This window comes from Xenopus laevis, chromosome 8S (assembly GCF_017654675.1).
Source record: "Xenopus laevis strain J_2021 chromosome 8S, Xenopus_laevis_v10.1, whole genome shotgun sequence".
Lineage (NCBI taxonomy): Eukaryota > Metazoa > Chordata > Amphibia > Anura > Pipidae > Xenopus > Xenopus laevis.
This window is the reverse complement of record NC_054386.1, coordinates 92,811,907-92,831,773: the sequence shown is the minus strand read 5'-3', so window position 1 is coordinate 92,831,773 and position 19,867 is coordinate 92,811,907. Positions and strand designations below refer to the sequence as shown.

The following is a 19,867-nucleotide window of genomic DNA, read 5'->3' as shown; positions in this document are numbered from 1 at the left end:
TACATTATTCAAAAATAAATGTATGTCCTAACATGGGAGGCGGAGCAAGAATTTACAGGGACTAGGCCATTCTTATTCTGTAACCTTGTTATATAAATATAAAGCGCTGTGTAACTTGCTGGAGCTTCATAAATAAATGATGATAATAAAAATGAGCACCTCTTTCATAGAGATGAGGGTCTTCTGCAGTGATCAGTGACATCACTAAGCATCTTTTATATCTCAAGGAGTTACTAGTACTGTTTACAATAAAATGTACACATTGGACCAAGCAGTGGCATCATTTTTATTTGCTCCTTTCCGATTGGCTTCAGCTGTAAGGAGTAGGAACACATGAAGTTTAATATGTGGCTGTATTTTCTTTTGCTATGAATCATTAGCAAAATGATGGGCGCATAAATTAGCAGCAAATTTTCACGTTTCACCGCCTGCAAATAAATTTGCGAAACTCGCGCGGCAATTCACCTGCATCAAAACATTTTGGACGTGTGTCCGAAAAGTCGATTGCGTCAAAATCAGTGTGCGTCAACACTATTCAGACGCTCATTGACTTTAAGCCCGGCGTCAAAATTGACGAAAGCGACTTTTTGGATGCGCGTCCAAACTTGATGCAGTCGAGGGAAATTTGTGACTTTTTCGGAGAATCAAAACTGGAGATATTCGCCCATCACTAATCATTAGGCTATAAGAATATATTGTCCATTCACATGTACAGTAAAGCTGGGCCAGTGGTATGACCACAAAAGCAAAAAAATGTAAAATTGAGCTTATGTCACACTGGTAGCTTTGACCACCAGTAGGGTCAAGAGTCACTTTTGGATTGAGACCAAAAAATTTGACTTCCTACAAAAATATCCATTAAAATGCAGCGCACAACTAATTTTAAACCAAATTTAGAAACTTAATCTGCCTCTGGTTTCCCCAAGAAAATTGGTTCAAAAACTGCTCTAGAGGAATCCATGCTTGATACTTGAGGCCTAACCCCTTTAGTACGTGGACCTTTAAAAATGCTGTTCTTTGCACAATATCAAAATCAGGTTTTACATATTTTTTTTTTCCCCTCTCTAGACCAGTCTGTGGAATCAGAGGAAAAACGCTAATCATCAACTTACCAGGTAGCAAGAAAGGGTCACAGGTAAGCCTCTGTAGTTCTATTGGAACTTGCTTTAATAAAACAATAGCATAGCGATTCTGCTTTTGCTGCAGGAAAACAGAATATTTCTCTGGTTATTTCTTTTGTATTGAGCCATTTGACTTTATAATCAGAAACAAGTCAGCTTTCCCTTCAGTATTATTCTCTAGTGTTTTTTCAAGGAAACATATAAAGAATTAATTTATATAACCCAGTTTTACATTATGTGAATCCAGATAAGGGATGTGAAGTGCTTCACTCCCCAGGTTTTTTTTTCAGTTCTGACTTCTAGAACCCCATAAAGTTTTTTCCCCAAAAGAACAATAGAGAATGTTTGAGGTATCACAGACTGTAAAAAAGAGGACTGCAAAATTCAGTAATTCAGAGGGCCTTTTTTGATTTTGTGTGTGATACTTTAATTTAACCAGGGTCCCAGAACCTTGGGTAGGGGAACACATGGCCATAAAAACTATGCTTCGCTTCCTTTCAAATGGGGACCTACCTGAAGATGATAAGATGAAGCTTCCAGATTGGCTATCATTTTCTGTGGGCCTCGATTTACTCCACTCTAAGGGTTTATTTATCAAAGTCTGAATGCCAATAACTCGGAAAATGTGAGTTTTTTTTATATAAAATCCAAAGTTTTTAGTGAGAAAAAACTTTATTTTTTGGAATTTATTAAACCCAGAGGGTGTTAAAAGTCCAGATAAAAAAAGTACTCCAACTCAGACCTGCCGAGTTCATGTAGAAGTCAATGGGAGAAGTCACGAAGATATCCTGATCTACGCTGGGTTTTCGTGGAATAATCCGAATATTTTGTGGTCTGAGAAATTCATACAATTCAAATATTTTCAAGAATTAATGAGTTTTTTCCCTGCACAGGAAATTTTTGGAAAAATGTATTGATAAATAAGGGGAAAAAATCTGTGCCGATTTGATTTTTTACTGAAAATGATCAGAAATATTTGGATTTTGATAAATAAGGCCCTAAATGTGATTGTATTTATGAGTCTCCAACCTGAAAATGTCTGTTCAGTTTAAACCTACCATCTCTGTTGACCTTCCAGGTAAGGAAATGTCTCAAATAGAGATTTGACTTATTGGAAGAGTGTAGTGCATTCTATTAGAATTGATATGTAGGCTGTGGGATGTCTGGTGGTCTCTGCATGCTACAGAAGTTGGTAGGGACCCTTACCAGTTGATTGCAATGGAATATCATGGAGCTTGTTTTGCATACTAAGGAACGATGCACCAAGAGAAGGGCTTTGGTCACATTGGGCCTGCACTACCCACTCAATAGGTCTCAATCGCAATCTGGTGGACTCTTCCCATGCACGGCAACAGCCGACAGATGCAATCCAGTTGTTCTTGTCACATTTATTTCTTTGGAGGCAATGGTAAAATATGTATACCCATCATTTTTGCTAAATAACTGTCCAGCGATCCCCAACCAGTAGCTCATGAGCAACATGTTGCTCACCAACCCCTTGGATGTTGCTCCCAGTGGCCTCAAGGCAGGAGCTTATTGGATTTCAGGCTTGGAGGCGAGTTGGTTGTATAAAAACCAGGTGCACTGCCAAACAGAACCTCAATGTAGGTTGACGAACCACACAGGGGGTACCAAATGACAATCACAGCACTTATTTGGCACCCCAAGAACATTTTTCATGCTTGTGTTGCTCCCCAACCCCTTTTAAATCTGAATGTTGCTCATAGGTTCAAGAGGTTGGGTATCCCTAGTCTAAAGGGAAACTGTGCATTCCTTTCCCTACGTTAACGATTCACCCTTTGGGTTTATGACCATCCAGTGCAAGTACCTGCAAATAAGGTGCAACCTTTGAATCCAGATCTTCTCACCCTGGCTAGAAAAGTCTATCCCCATTTATTACACAGTTCATAAGAGAGATTGTAAAACAACTCCAAGTATAATAGTTCATTCAATAATTCTTAGATTCTTTGGCTATTTTTCCCCCCCAGATTACACATTTGCTATGAGAACGATGACATTAATGACTTCTTTCTTCCCCGTAGGCGGAAGTATAAATGAAGACTTGATAGCCAATAAATCATTCCTCAGTAATATGAAATGTCTAATTTTGCCTGTAGTAAGAGTTCCACTAATTATGGCTTTTCAAAGCACTTTCTTATCCCTTAAACAGGCTTTCCCTTCTGCCGTCTCTTTCCGCGGCGAAACTTCTGCCTGTGATGTTATGCGTCACAATTAACTTTTCTTAATTAATTTCTCATGTACATTGCACAGCCCGAGGAGAAACATTACCTTTCAAACAATATCAGTAAAAAAAAAACAATTGCGCTGTAGGCAGGAAGAAGTCAGCTGAATGAGATATATGGTAGTGTACAGAACGCTCCTTTGTTAGTGAAGGACCAGTGAATTATTAGTTAGCCTTTCTTAATGCTATGCAGTACACCCATGTATAAACTAACCATGCAAGAAAAATGGATCTAATGGTTAGTCTTCAGATTACCCCATGCGTTTCACTTAAATTCTTGTTTTCTGGAGAACAGTAGAAGTGTTTATTCATTGGTCACATGTTTTGCTGTAGTGGCTGGAAGGTGGGCAATTAAGGAAAAAGTTGAGCCGCATCTCCAGGTCCTTCATAAAAATATTGTACTTTATCTGTTTACATCATTAAAACACATTGGTATGCAGCTGTAAGGACTACTTACTGGAGTTCCAGCATCTTCCAGCGCCATAGACAAGATGACGGCGCCCAGGACTTCCGCGCGACTCGTTCTGACGCCAATGCGTCAAAAGGAGCGCATCGTGTCAAGATTGGATGCTGCGCGTCAAAACATGCACAACGTCATAACTCCAGCAGGCCACAACGTGCAGCATCAGCGTCCAACGTCAGCACGTGATGTATGACATCATCACACTCCTTTGGTGCGAAAATGGGCCTATATAAAACACCAGAACATTGCAGACCTTGCCCAATAATATGTTCTACCTCGTGTGTTCCTGGGTGTGCTTTACTCTTGATTATTACTGATTCCTATGTTTAACCTCCTCCTGTTTATTCGGCTGTGAAACTTTTCTGCCGGCATTGACTTTTCTCTGCACTGTTGAACTGTGGCATCTAGGACCCAACAGATAGCATGACTCAATGGCCTTTCATCTCTCGAATGTACCAAAAAGTCATATATATAATCTACTCCGGTACTTAACAAATGTTATATTAAATGAATGTTGCTCATTTAATTCCAAGTATCAATCCATTACCATACCAAAGTCCAGAGAAAGCCCACCTTCCTGCAGCACATACCTGATGTACAAAGGTCTGTCACTATACTTCCACATGCAGTTATGAAGTTAAGGATTTATTTCCCCATTCAGCATCTGGGTTTGGAGGTTTCCACTGGATCTTTTACTGATAAAACAAGTTCCATAAATTATCTCGCAACAAGCAAAGAACACTGCAGGCTAGTCCACCTTGCTGAGCTGTCTGTTGGTGTTTGTATAAAAGAAATCTCTGTGGTGGTAAATTAAAGCTAGCGCCCTGTGAGGGCAGGCTGCGACTGATGAGCAGCTCATCTTTATAGTGGCCTGCCCAGGATGCACCAGAAATTGGGCCCACTGGGATTTTCCCTGGTATCCTACTGGGCCAACCACACCCTGTTTCTGCAACAGAAGTAACGACGATCCCATTCTAGAAGTCCAAATCAAATGATTTTGCAAACTAACCTAGAGGAGCCTGGACTATGTCAGATAGACTTCATAACAGTTATACGACTATAATAAGGATTTCAAGTACTGCAATTGAGTTTTTTTTTAATTAAAGGAGAATCAAAGCTACTGAAGCAGTTTATCGCCTATAGATTAGCCACAGTAGTACAAGCTAGAACACTATAAGTATTCTGCAGAATGCTTTATCATACCTGAGTAAACAGCTCTAGAAACTTGCTCTGTTTGTTTAAAGTAGCAGCTGCCATGTTGTTATTGGTGTGACATCACTTCCTGTCTGAGTCTGCCCCTGCTCACTCATAGCTTTGGGCTCAGATTACAGCAGGGAGGGGAGATGGGAGGATGAGAGGGAGAGAGGAGCAAACTGAGCATGCTCAAGCCCTAGCCCTGGAGGTTTATGCTGAAAACAGGAAGTCTGATACAGAAGCCCATGTGTACACAATAGAAGGAAAGAAATGCGTTTTTTCTTTTATCAGAGGACTCCGAGTATTTATTGTATATAGACCTTTCTGAAAAAGCTTACTTAATTTTAGCCTTTCCTTCTCCTTTAAAGACACTTGACACATATTGCATAGCAGTTGTTTGGGTTGCTACGCCAAAGTGCTGGTCCTTAACTTTCACTGTGATATAATACAAGAGAGGTACATGTATCTGCCTTAGGTTAACATTCTTTGTCATGGATTTGCTGCATTGCCTTAGGTTTTTGGGGGTATTGGAAACAAACCAACAATAGAGTGTGTACATAACTGTCATGGTACGTTCTTTAACAACTTGTTTTTTGTGTCACTATCCTTTTATGGACTCTTTCAATATTCAGTTAAATGTTTTCATGTGGTGACAATCAATAACAAATGTGCCTTCTTTTATTTTTGATGGGAACAGGAATGCTTTCAATTTATACTGCCAGCCCTACCTCATGCCATAGACCTTTTGAGGGACGCTATTGTAAAAGTAAAAGAAGTACACGATGAGTTGGAAGACTTGCCCTCACCGCCACCTCCCCTCTCTCCTCCTCCAACGACGAGCCCTCACAAACAGACAGAGGACAAGGGGGTCCAGTGTGAGGAAGAGGAGGAAGAGAAGAAAGACAGTGGCGTCGCATCAACTGAAGACAGTTCATCTTCGCACATCAACGCAGCCACAATTGCAGCAAAGGTCAGTGGTGGGATTCTTTTTTTGTTCAGGCATTAGCAGTAAATCGTTTACCCTTACCTTTCTATTTCTTTTCCTAAAGCAGCAATCCCCCTATTATTGGAGATTTTACTGTCATTTTAAACATTGTAAATAGAAAAATATAAGGTCACAAAACCTTTGGTAAATGTTACAGAATGTTGGAGTTTAAGGAGGGATTTGAACACAAAAAGTGTAAAGACTGATTTTAGGGTCAATTGCCAGCAGACATGGTTTGGGGTCAAGTTGGAACAGTCTCATTAATTCACACGCCGCATGGTACTGTCACAGTCTTGTGAGCAACATGCTCTTGGTGGGAAACGAGTTGCAGGTTGAGCCACTTTCCATCTTTGTGACTTTTGCCTTGGCCCATGGCCACTAAAGCAAATAAAGTTCTGTCTTACATAAAAAACGGCATTAAAGGAGAAGGAAAGCTACGGAGGCATTTTATTGGCAATAGATTAGCTGCAATAGTGCAAGCTAGAATGCTATATTTATTCTGTAGAATGTTTTACCATACCTGAGTAAAAAGCTCTAGAAACTCTCTGTTTGTTTAGGATAGGAGCTGCAGTATTAATGGGGTGTGACATCACTTCCTGCCTGAGTCTCTCCCTGCTCTGGGCTCAGATTACAGTAGAGAAGGGAGGGGGGTGGGGAAGAGGAACAAACTGAGCATGCTCTTGCCCAGGGCAATGAGGTTTAAGCTGAAGGCAGGAAGTCTGATACAGAAGCCCATGAGTACACAATAGAAGGAAAGAAATGCTGTGTTTCTTTTGACAGGGGACTCAGAGCAGCACTACTTTGGGGGTTTACTGGTATATTTAGATGGACCTTTCTGATAAGGCTTACTTAGTTTTAACCTATCCTTCTCCTTTAACTCAAGGGATGAAAACATAATTATGCCTCTTTATAGGTCCCTGGTGAGGCCTCATCTGAAGTATGGGGGGCAGTTTTGCCTATTGTGAAACTAAACTCTATAGTTAGTATAGATATGGGTATATATAGTTTATGTGAGTGTAGGGAGGGATGCTGGGTTTTCATTTGAAGGGGTTGAACTTGATAGACTTTTTTCAACACAATCTAACTACCGTAATTAACTATATGTAACATGGGCAAATTTGGACAAATGAGTTTACTTTTTGGGTTTAGATTTTCTTTAAGCTAGCCTGTACCAACTTTGCAGTTGGTACAGGCTAGCAGTTTTTATTTCAGTTTTGTGTAGGAAAAGATATGAACTGAACAGACTTTATTCCTGCAGAATATGCCAGAGAAAACTCCCATTAGTTGCTCACTTTTACTAAATATCCAGACTACTGCTATATAGGTCAACAAGATGCAAATTAATACACAGATTTGATAAATGGTTCTAAGGATGAAGGGAAAATAATTGGGCTGTTTCTAATTATTCTTGCAGACTGGTATATATCGCTGTATGAAATAGAGTGCTTAACAATATCCCAATGATGGTTTAAAGTAATACTGACACAAATCCTTCTCTGGGATCAAGCCAGTATGACTTGAAAGCCTTTCATTATTAAATCATCTTAGTTTCTTTCAGAACATTTTGTTGTTCACATGCACAGTTGCCTGGGATGAAATCTTTATTCATTATAAATGAAGCAGGTAGACAAAATAGAAGTTATATATGGACAAGCGAATCTGAGAACAGCAGGAGGACACAACTCCAGTACAGCAGAACAAGCACATGTCAGAAGGACAGAAGGACAGAAGCAGGGTTACATGTGTCCACAACAGCAGGATAGCACTTCTCAAGAACGGCAGCACAGCATCTGTCTAGAACAGCAACACAGCACCCGTCTAGTACAGCAGCGCAGCACCCGTCTAGAACAGCAGCACCCGATTGGTTGCTGTGGGCAACTGCTCTGATGATGGGCAAAATTTTTTGGCAGGTTTTGCCATCAAAAACGCCCATAAACTCGAAAATAGTTAGCAAAAAAAACCGTGCATTTCACAATTTTTTGGAGACGCGAAACTGGACAAATTTGCTCATCGCTATTAGAAATTTTTATTTGATGCATTGTTAAACTTGTAGCCCTGCATTGGAACAATACACACTGGGAAAATTTGCCTATGGGCAGTTACCTATAGCAACCAATCAGTGATTTTTAAAGCCAGCTGCAAGTGGAACAATGAAAGCAGCAATCTGATTGGTTGCTATGGGTTACTGCCCATGGGCAAATTTGCCCAGTGTTGATAAATGACCCTCACTGAGTTCCAGGCCAGGGGGTTTGAGGATGCCTACTGTTACCTTTAGGTAACCAATCTGAAAATATGATTTATATGCACCTAGACTAAATATGTTCAAGCTAAATTTATTCTACAGTTTATCATGTTAGCATAAATTTATATTAACATAGATTTATTTTTAACTTTTATTTGCAAGTGCATCATACCATATTTAATTTCCGATGATTCAAAAATTTACATGCACCAATTTCACTCTTTAAACAGTCTCGAAGATTCCACAATGTGATACAATGGGCCAAATTTACTAACCTTCGAAGTTGCGCCAGCTTTGGCTTTGCCGCACTTCGCCAGGGCGCCGCTGATTCACTAAAATCCGAAGTTGCGCTCAGGGAGGTGAAAGGTAGCGAACTTGCGCTACCGTTAATTCGTCAAGCAAAGTGAAGTTACGCTAGCGATGCCTAATTTGCATAAAGAGCCAAGTTAAAGTACAATGGACGTATATGTAGCAGCAAATACATTACACTACACAAGCCGGGGAAAGCTTCATAAAATAAAATAGAGGTATTATTTTGCCCTATACATGTGCCCACTGTATAGTTTAGGTGCCATATGTTAGGAAATGTAGGGGGGAAGGTACCCCAAAAAAAAGTTATGATCTTTTTCAACCTATTACCCTTAAAAAAGTAAAAGACGCAAGCGTTTTTTGGGACTTAGAAAAAAATGTCAACTTTTTTTGAAGCAATCCCTATCTACTCTATTGCACTTCGCCTGGTCTGAGGTGTGGAAGGCAAGTCTGGCGGAAGAGGTAACGTTCAGTCAAATCCACAAGTTAGTGAATTAGAGTAGTTACGTCCCTTCGCCAGAGCGCAACTTCGCCTGGCGTAAGGGTGCCAAGTAGCGCTAGAGTAGGTCCACTTCGCTAGCGAATTTACTCAAGCACCCGTTAGTAAATCGGCGAAGTAACAAACTGACGTCACGCTGGCGAATTTGCGCTAGCGTTAGCTGCTTTGTGCTTTAGTGAATTTGCCCCAATGACTTGTAAAAGCTTCTGTTAAATGGTCTGACAGGTTGAACAGGGACTGATGCTATACACCAAAGGATTGTTTACAGGTGCATATAACTTTGTTTATAACATTAAAAGGGATTATTAAGAGAAAACTTTTTTTTTTTTATTATTATACAAAAAATTAGTTAATAACACTCCTAATGTAGAATCCTGCATTGAAACCCATTATTTTAAAATAGCAAACAGATTTTTTTAATGTTTCATTTTGAAATTGGACATGGGGCTAGACATGTTCTTAGCTTCAGTCACTCTTTACCACTGCGGTGCAAGTTAGTGATATCACCCCCATTCCTTTCCCCCTTAGGAGCTGATCAACAGAACAATGGGCAGGTAACAAGATAACAGCTCCCTGACACCTGCACTGAGTGGTAGATATAAGAATATTACTCATTAGTAAAATTGGCTGTTTCTGAAAGCACAGGATCAGGCACAATGACCAGAGATGACTGCCTACACACCAATATTAAAACTTAAAAAAATAATACATATATTGGTTCAAGAATAACATTTCAAATGGTGGATTGAGTTTCCCAGGTGTCCTCAGCCATGTGACTGCTGCTTCGGTGCCTTTGTGCTTGTGTAAATAAGCTGTTACCATCTGAGCTGCAATTTATTATTTAAATATGGATGTTTTATTATTGCAGGAAAACATGAGTTCATGTCAGAAATGTTCTGATCTATCCAAACAACCACATACAGTATGCCATTGCTTTAGGCCGATTTACTTTATGTGTAAAGATAGACATAAAGACTGCCAGACATTAACTGCCTGTACATGTACACATCTAATTGTTCCTGACATTCGTTATAGATGTTTTTGATCAAATTCTGCAAGAATCTTTATTAAATAATAGCCTAGCCTAACCTGAAGTGTTCAGATTTCTGTGTTTACACTAATTTCAAAATTATCATGCACCAGAACCTGCTCTCAGATTAGTAGGCTATTGGTACAAGTATTTTCAATGCTCATTGTTTGCTGTTGATAAAGTAACATAGTAAGTTAGGTTGAAAAAAGACACACGTCCATCAAGTTCAAGTCTGTATGTAACCTGCCAAATGCTAGTTAATTAAGAGGAAGGCAAAAAAACCATTTGAAACTTCTCCAATTTGCCTTCCTGACTCCAAGATGGCAATGGGACCAGTCCCTGGATCAACTTGTACTATGAGCTATCTTCCATAACCCTGTTATAACCCTGTTTCCTTTGAAACAAATTATGTTGATCCTAACTATTTACCTGTGGTTATAATGATTTGGTCAAAGTGGCTAATGCTCACTAGCAAGAGGAGAAATCTCCAAGAATGGATAATTACATAATTATTAAGTAATTTCAATTATTGGGGCATTGCTGCTTTGGGATCCTAAAAGTGTTGCTTTTGATCTAGAACCTATACCCTTTATTGTGTAATTTTATATGTTGTGTTTGATGTTGTCATATTCATAGTCCAGCTTTGCTGCAATCATGGCCAAAGGTCAGGCATCCATCCCAGGGGTCATCAGCCATCATACTGCATTCAATGCAGTGGAACCAACATTCATCAGCTGTTCCCACCACACTTCATCCTCTGCTGCAGAGCCAACGGCCTCAAGCTGTTCCCATCACTTTTCATCCAGTGCTGTGAAACCAAATCTCATTAGCTGTTCCCATCACACTACATCTGCAGAACCAAGTCACTCTGGCTGTTCTCATCATCTCTCATCCAGTTTTGCCGAACCAATTCCCACTAGTTCCACCAGTTGTTCCCATCACACTACATCCAGTGCTCTGGAACCGGTAAGAACCTTTTAGTACAGCCATGTCTGCCCTCAGCTCTTTATCTGTTGAGAAAACAACCTCATTGTGTTCTGGGAGTTAACATTTCACAACAGTTAAATTGCTTCTGGTTTGTTGTATCATTCGTTTGTGCATTATTGTGTAGATGTTACATATCCTATGTTCTTTTTTTTTAATTATTTTACATTGTGGCTATCCACATATGGAGCTGTATACCCCAGTATCCATATTGTAGATTAACAACATCTGGAGGACAGCAGGTTCTCTTTCCATGTCTTAGTAGCAAATTGCTTGTTTATTTTCTAATTACTAAAGGCTTAATTGTCCATTTGCATTGCTAGGGGGATGTATGAATATCATTTAGTATGAATATTTATGTGTATGCAAGTAAAACTCTATTAACTTGATTAAAAATGGCATCCCCATTAACAGAGCCATCTACAGGCGATGCATTCTGTTCTCTTCTTTATTTTTCCATTAATACACTTTGTCCTCTCCCTTTCTAATGTTATGGCTCGTCACTGTAATAACTCACCCCGGTGGTCTAGTGGGAGGGGGTCGGCAGGGACGCCCGCCACACTATGCTGCTTCCTCCTTACGCTGCTTAGGGCGCGCCCTGCGTCTCCTTTAGGCGCATGTGCACTGGCGCGATGACGTCAGCGCAATGGTGCAAAATTCAAGCACTTTAAAAGGGATTTCAGTGTGTGAATTCTTTGCCCGTTATAGGATCTTTCTCCATAAATTTCCTGGTGCTCTTGTGCTGTAAAGCTTCTGTTTATTGATATCTGTTGCGATCCCAGCCTGTTTTTTGACTTCTGTATCCTGCCTGGTAACCACTCTTCTATATCTGTATCCCTCCTGATTGATCTCCTGGTTTGACCCTTGCCTGTGTGACTCCGTTTGTACTCTGCCTGCACCGACCCGGCCTGATTTGACTACATTTTGTGCCTACGCCTTGTACTGTGATCTTCTGCCCAAAAGACTTTGATTTACATTTGTGCCCCTTTGCTTGTCCAGAACCCTTAGCTTGGCACCTCTCTTAATAAGATCTGGCGGCATCCGATTAGCCAAGGGCTCCGCCCAAGGTGAAAGCGGCTGTTTTAGGCAGAAGTAAGAGCCGAGAACAGGGTGCTTAGCATTGGTTCTGGATTTAGGGTGCCGACCGTGACAGTCACATTAATAACCAGCTTGTCTTTTATAAAGCTGTTCATTGCTATTGTTCTGTGCACACTAACCCAAGTCTACCCAGCCTCATTCAGGGTGCAGACTAGTATTTGGTGCGGTGGGGGGGGGGCTTGTAGGATATTTTTGTCGCTTTTTATCCTTCAGTATAGAAAGAGAATTCCGGTAAAGGAGGAAAGAGAGAAAAGAGAGGCAAAATTGAATGGGGGAGAAGTAGATGCAGAAATTGAATAACCTCATACCCCCTAATCAACTGTGTTGAGCAGGACCGTATTTTACCTATTGTATTTAATTCTGTATGTTCAGTGTATGTACCCATTTGGTGTACAGTTCTGCAGAATTTGTTAGTGCTTTACAAATACGTCTTAGCAGAGAATGGAGCAAGGAGGGGGAGAGAAGTGCAAGAAAGAAGGTCAGTGGATGTGAAGATATTTTTTTTGGTGGACCTGTTGGTCTGTGTCCTGGTGGGCTGTTGGCATCTAGTTCTACACTGATTGGGGAGAGTTTATAGCTGTGCAACATTTTAGATTTAATTTGGACTATATGGAGTGTATTGATTGCTGCATTATGTCTTTCCATTACATATGTGGTGGAGGCAGATAGTGTTAAACCCTTTCTTGCTGGTGATCCCCATCTAGATGTTGTAGTTCTTCCAGTGGGCTGTATAAGGGGCATTTCCAATTAGAGCCAAGCACAGGGGCGTATTTATATTAAAGGAGAAGGAAAGACATGATGAACTTGGGGGTGCTAAATGTTAGGCACTCCCAAGTGCCTAAGTGCACCGGCCTGGGATTATACCTGTGAGCACCATGGAGCGATCTTCTTCCGGCTTCCTCCTTGGTCGCACGGCTGTGCATGCACAGTAGAGCGAAAAGCCGAACTTTAACTAGTGCACCAAGCCTTTGCTTCTCCTTAAGGCACCCGAGCGCCTGTGCCTAGGTGCCTATAAATTTATTTTAATCACACAGCCTCTTCCACGGATTTCCATAAGAGATCTGGTAAAAGATCTAGGGGGTTGAGGGGTATGGGGCCAGGCTGGTTAGCGGCAGTGACATCACTTCCGCACGTTGTGTGACGCCACTTCCTCACGTGCGTGACATCAGTTCTGCGATGTCCGTATGTATGATGTCACGCGCATGTCGAGCTGAAGTAACGTGAGTCACATAGGGGCGTGTTTAGGTCCGGTGCCTAGGCCAGTGTCAGACCTAAATACAGTCTTGGCCAAGCAGGGACTCTTCTATGCCCAATATTAACATATTTTGGGAGGAGGCTCCAATCATCTCTTGAATGACTTCTGTCCTCACTCTATGATTCCAGTAACCCTGAGGGGAAACCGAATTGTCTGCATCTTCCCTTCGACTATAGTTTAAGACCCCCTTCAGTCTTATGAAGATGGTCCATGGTCTGACTGCAATTGTTGGCTAAGAAACACATTTCCCACTGCTAAAGACTGGTGGCGTCCCAACAAGAAAGGCCTGTGGGGTGGAGGTTTCATAAATCTCTTAAATTAGAGATGACACTCCCAGACAAAAGAGAGATATGAAAGGCATCCACACAGGGTGAAGAGATAAACCAAGAAGCTTACACAGACTTCCTATGAATAAAGAAGTTTTTGTAATATATTTGTCAACACTCTGTGGTTGGGATAGACGTGAAAGAGATGGCAGCTTTGGTGCTGATGTGGCATATCGAATGAATAAATCTGTCTCCTGCTTGTATTCTCTTAGATCTGACATGTCTGAGGCGAGTAAGAACTGTCTCGGAAACTTCGTAAAATTGCTGTCAACGTAGAATAGAAATGTTTAAAAACAGTGAGACCAGTGATTTTTGTTGTGATTTAATATGATTTACACCTTAAAGGAAAACTAAAGCCTAACAAAGGAGTAGAAATGCTGCAGATTATAATTTGTTGTTCTGTACCAGCAACCACAACCCTTTAAGGGGGAAGATCTGCCTGTGTATATATGCCAACAGTATCACCCCATCTTCTTTTCTGCTAATTCACGGCACATATTCTGGGCTGCTTACCTTAGTTTAGGGACCCAATCACTATATACTTTATATATAGAACATAAATGTCAAAATACAAGACTTACTATTGATTAATTCAGATTCTCGTTACATGGCAGCTCAGAAACCATTGCATTTGTTATACTGTAGCATCGCTTATATGACCTCTTGATAATTTGAGACAACCCCTAATCTTAGCTTCTCAACAGGTTCCCAGACCACACTGAGCATGTGCAGTGCCACTGACATTCCTAACAAAATCCAAGATGTTGACCAGATTTGAAGGCTTTACTCTTGTACAGATGCTGAAACCTTACACTGGTTTGTTAAAAGACCAGTAACATAATTTTTTTTTTTAAATTAGTTTTTTTTAAACAGAAAAAAAAACCACCAGTCAAAGGGAATTACTTACCGATTCTCTGCTTGCGCTCCTCTTCAGAAACGGAGACAGGGTGACGATCCATTGTGCGGCGCTCGATTTCTCCTCCCTGCCTTCTATAGGAGATAGCCAGGGAGGAGAAATCGAGCGTCGCACGATGGATTGTTGCCCTGTCCCCGTTTCTGAAGACCGAATGCAGAGAATCGGTAAGTAATTTCTTAATAAAAGCTTTGCGAATTAAAAGTTAAAACTGTCTTGGTGGGTTTTTTTCGTTTTTTTTAAAAAAAAATGTATGTTACTGGTCATTTAAGCATACCTCCCAACATTTTGGAAGTAAAAAGAGGGACAAAAAAAATTTTTCCGCATGTAGCGCAGCAATTTTTTGACCACACCCCTTTATGTGGCCACACCCCCTAATTACCATGTTTGTTTTACAAAATTTGGCAGGTTATGAAAGTTTGAAAATATTTCTCCTTATCTAAACTGTGTTTTTGTGTCTCAAAATTGTTACAAAGTATTTTATTTGCACCTGTGGCTGTTCTGGGCTCTCTGCTAAAAGCCAATTAAGTGAGAAACTTTGTTTCTTTTTCTGGCTGTTCAGTGCAGAGAAAAGAGGGACTTTCCAGTACAAATGAGGGACTGCGGGTTGAGCTGTCAAAAGAGGGACTGTCCCTCCTAAAAAGGGACAGTTGGGAGGTATGCTTTAAGCTCAGTATATAAAAGATGGCATTTGTATCCATATTTATTTTTAGGCTTTAGTTCCACTTTAATATACTGTATATATATAACATAGTAAATTATGAGCCATAGTTTTCTGCTTGATGACGACCCCTAAGCTTAGCCTCTCTACAACTGCTCAGAGCACACTGAGCATGTGCAGTGTCACTGACCTTCCTAACTAAATCCAAGATGGTGAGCTCTTGTGCAAAACTTGGAAGGCCTGGATCATTTTATACAGATGTTGAAAAGTTAGGCTAAATTGTTAAACTCAGTATGTAAAAGATGGCATTTCTATCCATATATGTTTTTAGGGGTTAGTTCTAGTGATGGACGAATCTGACCCATTTCCCTTTGCCGAAAATTCGAAAAACAGCGAAAAATTAGCCAAATGCATTGAAGTCTTTGGGCTACAAATTTTTTTGCAGCGTGACATTTTTTTCCCACCCATTGGGGTCTATGGGGGTGTCTTTTTCACGGCAAAACCTGGCAAAAAAATTTTTTTTAAAGGATCTTTCCATAATTTGGATCTTCATACCATAAGTCTACTAGAAAATCATGTAAACATTAAATTAACCCAATAGGCTGGTTCTGCTTACAACAAGGATTAATTGTATCTAAGTTTGGATCAAGTACAAGCTACTGTTTTATTATTACAAAGAAAAAGGAAATCATTTTAAAAATTCAAATTTTTTGGACAAAAATGGAGTTTATGGGAGACAGCTAGCGATGGTCGAATTTCTCCCGTTTCACTTCGCCAAAAAATTTGCGAATTTCCAGCAAAATGACGTGAAATCGGAAAGTTCACAGAAAACATTGTGAAATTCAAAGTTTTCACGAAAAAAATTGTGCCATTCGTACGCTTTCACGTAAAATTCGAGCAATTCGAAAGTTTTCACTAAAAATTCAAGCAATTAGAACATTTTTGCGAAAAAATCGAGCAATTTGAATGTTTTCACTAAAATTACACAATTCGAACGTTTTCACAAAAAAATCGAGCAATTTGAAACGGTTTCAATAAAAAATCAAGCAATACGAATGATTTCACTAAATAATCGAGCAATCCAAACATTTTCACGTAAATATTGTGAAAACCGGAAATTGACGCCGACGAATTTTCGCTGGAGATTCACAAATTTATGTGGAAATTCGCTGCAAATTAGTGTCAGACTAATTTATTCACCCATCACTAGAGATGGAGCTTTTGTTTAAGCCTAGAGATATTAAAGTGAGCTGGCAGACAATTTGGGGGAATTATACTGCAGGTCAGTTAATCTTCAGCAAGGCAATGGGGCACAGAAATGCCTGTTTCCTCATCTTGGATATCTGCATATTTTCCCAAGTTTGTTTCATCGCTGTGATCTTATGAGAAAAAAGAGAGACGCTTGAGCCGTCTGGGCCTGTTACCGAGGCTTCTAACGTAGCATTAATCTCTGAGTTACTAGTGCGCGATCGCTTGTCCAAACAATTGATTTGCACCTCTCTGAAGAATGTCGTACAAGTTGAGAAATGGTTATAAGCAATATACAAGTGTTGTTAAAATGATGAAAACCCTGTTGTGTTCAGAATGCGGCAGTACTGAGACAAAGGCAGCCATGAAGGAAATCCATTCCCTGCTGCCACTTGGAGCTGTCATATTCACCCTAAAAAGGCCACCATACATTTATTTGTATTCAGTTCCCTTTGTACATGTCTTATATTAAAGTGTTGCTGGCTCAGCCATTGTGTAACTGTCTCAACGGCTGGTCATTGCCAAAGGCCTAATGTTTTTTTTTTTTTTTTCAAATATGTCTTTATTGAAAAAAATTTTCATAACAAATAAAAGAAACAAACACAAAGGAATTTGGAATTACAGAAAGAAAGAATGATGGGTAAGTCCATCGGTAATACAGTTCGAGCGGATACAAATGACAGCCAGAGCAGCAATCTCCTCTTAATGACACAATGTAGAATATATTAAGGTATTATAATACACAACATTATTTCCCACATACAGATCAGTTAAAGAAAGGTAAAAGCAATTAAGACCTCGTTATTAACATCTGATTTACGTGGTGGTTCCTGGGGGGCGTTCGTGACATTTGTTCCTGCGAGCGGAGGAGATCTTGAATATATTGATCTGTTTCATGGACACTAGTATTGTTGAGTAAAAGTTCTGTATCATACCACGTAGTGTATCTAAACGCATACATCGTTAGGTGTCTAGTATGAATCGGGAGTGATTGGATGTAGCTCATCCATGTCGAAAAAAAATTATCAGTAAATTGTTCTTTGTTTGTAGTGGATTCCACCCAATCCATGTGAAATATATGGTGTAGCTTTTGTTTGACCAGAGATAGTGGGGGCGTAGATGGGGAAAGCCAATGGTGTAGGATAGTTTTCCGAGTAGCAGCCATTAATCTTTCTGCCAGCTGTCTGTCAGAGCGGGAAAGTTTCAGGTGTGGAGGGGGAATCCCAAAAATCACCCATGGTAGCGTAAAAACGTCTGCTCGTTGAGTCAGAGACTTCCAGTATATCTGCACCTCCCCCCATAATTGTTGAATGGTAGGGCATAGCCAAAGACAATGCACAAGATCAGCCCGGGGTTGATGACATCTCAGACATTCATCCGAATTTAGGGTACCCATATGATGCCTCCTAAGAGGAGTGAGATAAGAGCCATGCAATATTTGTAAAGCCATTTCTTGATATTTACTAACGGAAATAGCTTTCATCGCTTTTGCGTGATACTGAAGTATTTGGGAGGCGTCAGTTTGTGGGATCACAGAAGCCCATCTGAGTAAAGATTTGTTCTGTGCTTCAATCGATAGTGAGGTCTTAATAAAGCGGTAAATCTGGGAAATATTTCTGACTGTATTATATCTGGGCCACAGTATATTTATTGGATTATCTTTATCTGTCGCTGAAAGATGCCTCAACACCTTCGTGGCATAGTGGACAATTTGGTTCAGCAACATATAATCATTCGCTAGGAATGGGAATTTCTGGAGAAGCTTGTCTTTGGGTAATACTGTAAAAGTGTTATCGACAATATCTTTAACAGTTTTCAAATTTCGGTTATGCCATTCCACTAGAGTGTTATTATGTGTCCCCATCGGAAATGTGGGATTATCAAGCCAAAACAGATAGGTGGAGTAAGAAGGTGTTAATTTAAACCTGTGCCTCACTGAAATCCATGTTCTATAAGTGTCTATAAATAAGGGATGGTCGCGCAGATCTTGTGGAATATCCCTTAATGGAGAATGCAAAAGAAAGTTAAGGGAGAGGCCTCCTGTCAGGAGTTGATCAAGCTCTGTTGAGGTATATGTGCTTCTATCATATATCCAGTCCCCAGCAAAACGTAATAATGAAGGCCTAATGTTTAAAAAAAAATGGCTTAACAAGAAGCCAAAAAAAGGATGTGGCCTTGATATCCAGTGGATGTGATCTGATGTCACAGGACTTTAATAATAAAGGACAAGGCAATTCTAATTCACTGGCAGATAATTAAATCCCTTAAAGGGTTTGTTCATTGAACTTTTAGGATGATGTGAAGTGATATTCTAAGTGAAGTCTTCATGTTCTATTATTTGTTGTTTTTGAATTATTTAGCTGTTTGTTCAGCAGCTCTCCAATTTGGAATTTCAGCGCCTGTCTGGTAGGGTCTAAATTACCCTAGTAACTAGGTAGTGGTTTGAAGGGGGAACTTGAATATGAACTGGGGGACAGAATAGAACAGAATAGAAAGATAAATTATAAAAAGTAACAAAAATAATAAAATAGTGGCCTCACAGAGCAATAGTTTTAATCTTATTGTTGGCCAAGCATTCCTTGGAGGACCAAGCTTTTGCCATGCGCCTCTTAGAACCTCTTAGTTTTTCCAATCATTCATCCGTAATCCAGATGATACATAGGAGATCAAATTAGGGTTCAATTCCAAATCTCTTCCTAACTGGTCTTATAGCTGGTCTTTCTGGGATATCTTTAAGAGTAAATTGATATTGTTCCCATGGTGGCAACCCCAGAGGTTTAGAGGGTATCTAAAGCCTTAAAGGAGAAACAAACCCTTAATTTAAAAAAACACTACCCTACATAGACCCCCCTTGCTCCTCCCCCCAGCCTAGCTGCCCTGCCGGGCAAATGGCCCAACTCTTTACTTACCCCTTCATGCAGATTCTGTCCAGCGGACTTCACAGCAGCCATCTTTGGTAATCTTTAGAATGAAACTGTCTAAGTGGCGCAGTTGGAGTGATTTTCTGTTTCGCAACAACTGCGCTTGCGCCGAAACTCACAAAGATTGTCTCATTCCGAAGATTACCGAACCGACTGAAGATGGCGCCTGTGAACTCCGCTGGGCAGAATCTGCACGGAGGGGCATTTGCCTGGGGGGGGGAGCTATTCTGGGGGGGGAGGGGGTCTATGTATGGTAGGGGGTTTATTATTAAGGGTTTGTTTCTCCTTTAAGGTCAGTGGCACACTAGGCTGCGTAGGAGGAAAAATACCTGATCCGCACTCCGAGAATAAATTTCACCATTAAATTATGGATTTT

The 19,867-nt window shown here is 40.3% G+C and overlaps 1 protein-coding gene across 23 annotated transcripts in view; it reads left to right on the top strand.

Annotated features, from left to right (window-relative positions):
• Positions 1 to 19,867, top strand: part of gphn.S (gephyrin S homeolog) — a 220,965-nt gene that overhangs the window by 114,771 nt on the left and 86,327 nt on the right. For 17 of the 23 annotated variants that reach the window (XM_041574186.1, XM_041574188.1, XM_041574190.1 and 14 more), the window contains 3 exon segments: positions 1,069 to 1,135; positions 5,718 to 5,990; positions 10,722 to 11,051. In XM_041574186.1, coding sequence (XP_041430120.1) covers positions 1,069 to 1,135; positions 5,718 to 5,990; positions 10,722 to 11,051 — 670 coding nt within the window. 23 annotated transcript variants of the gene reach the window in all.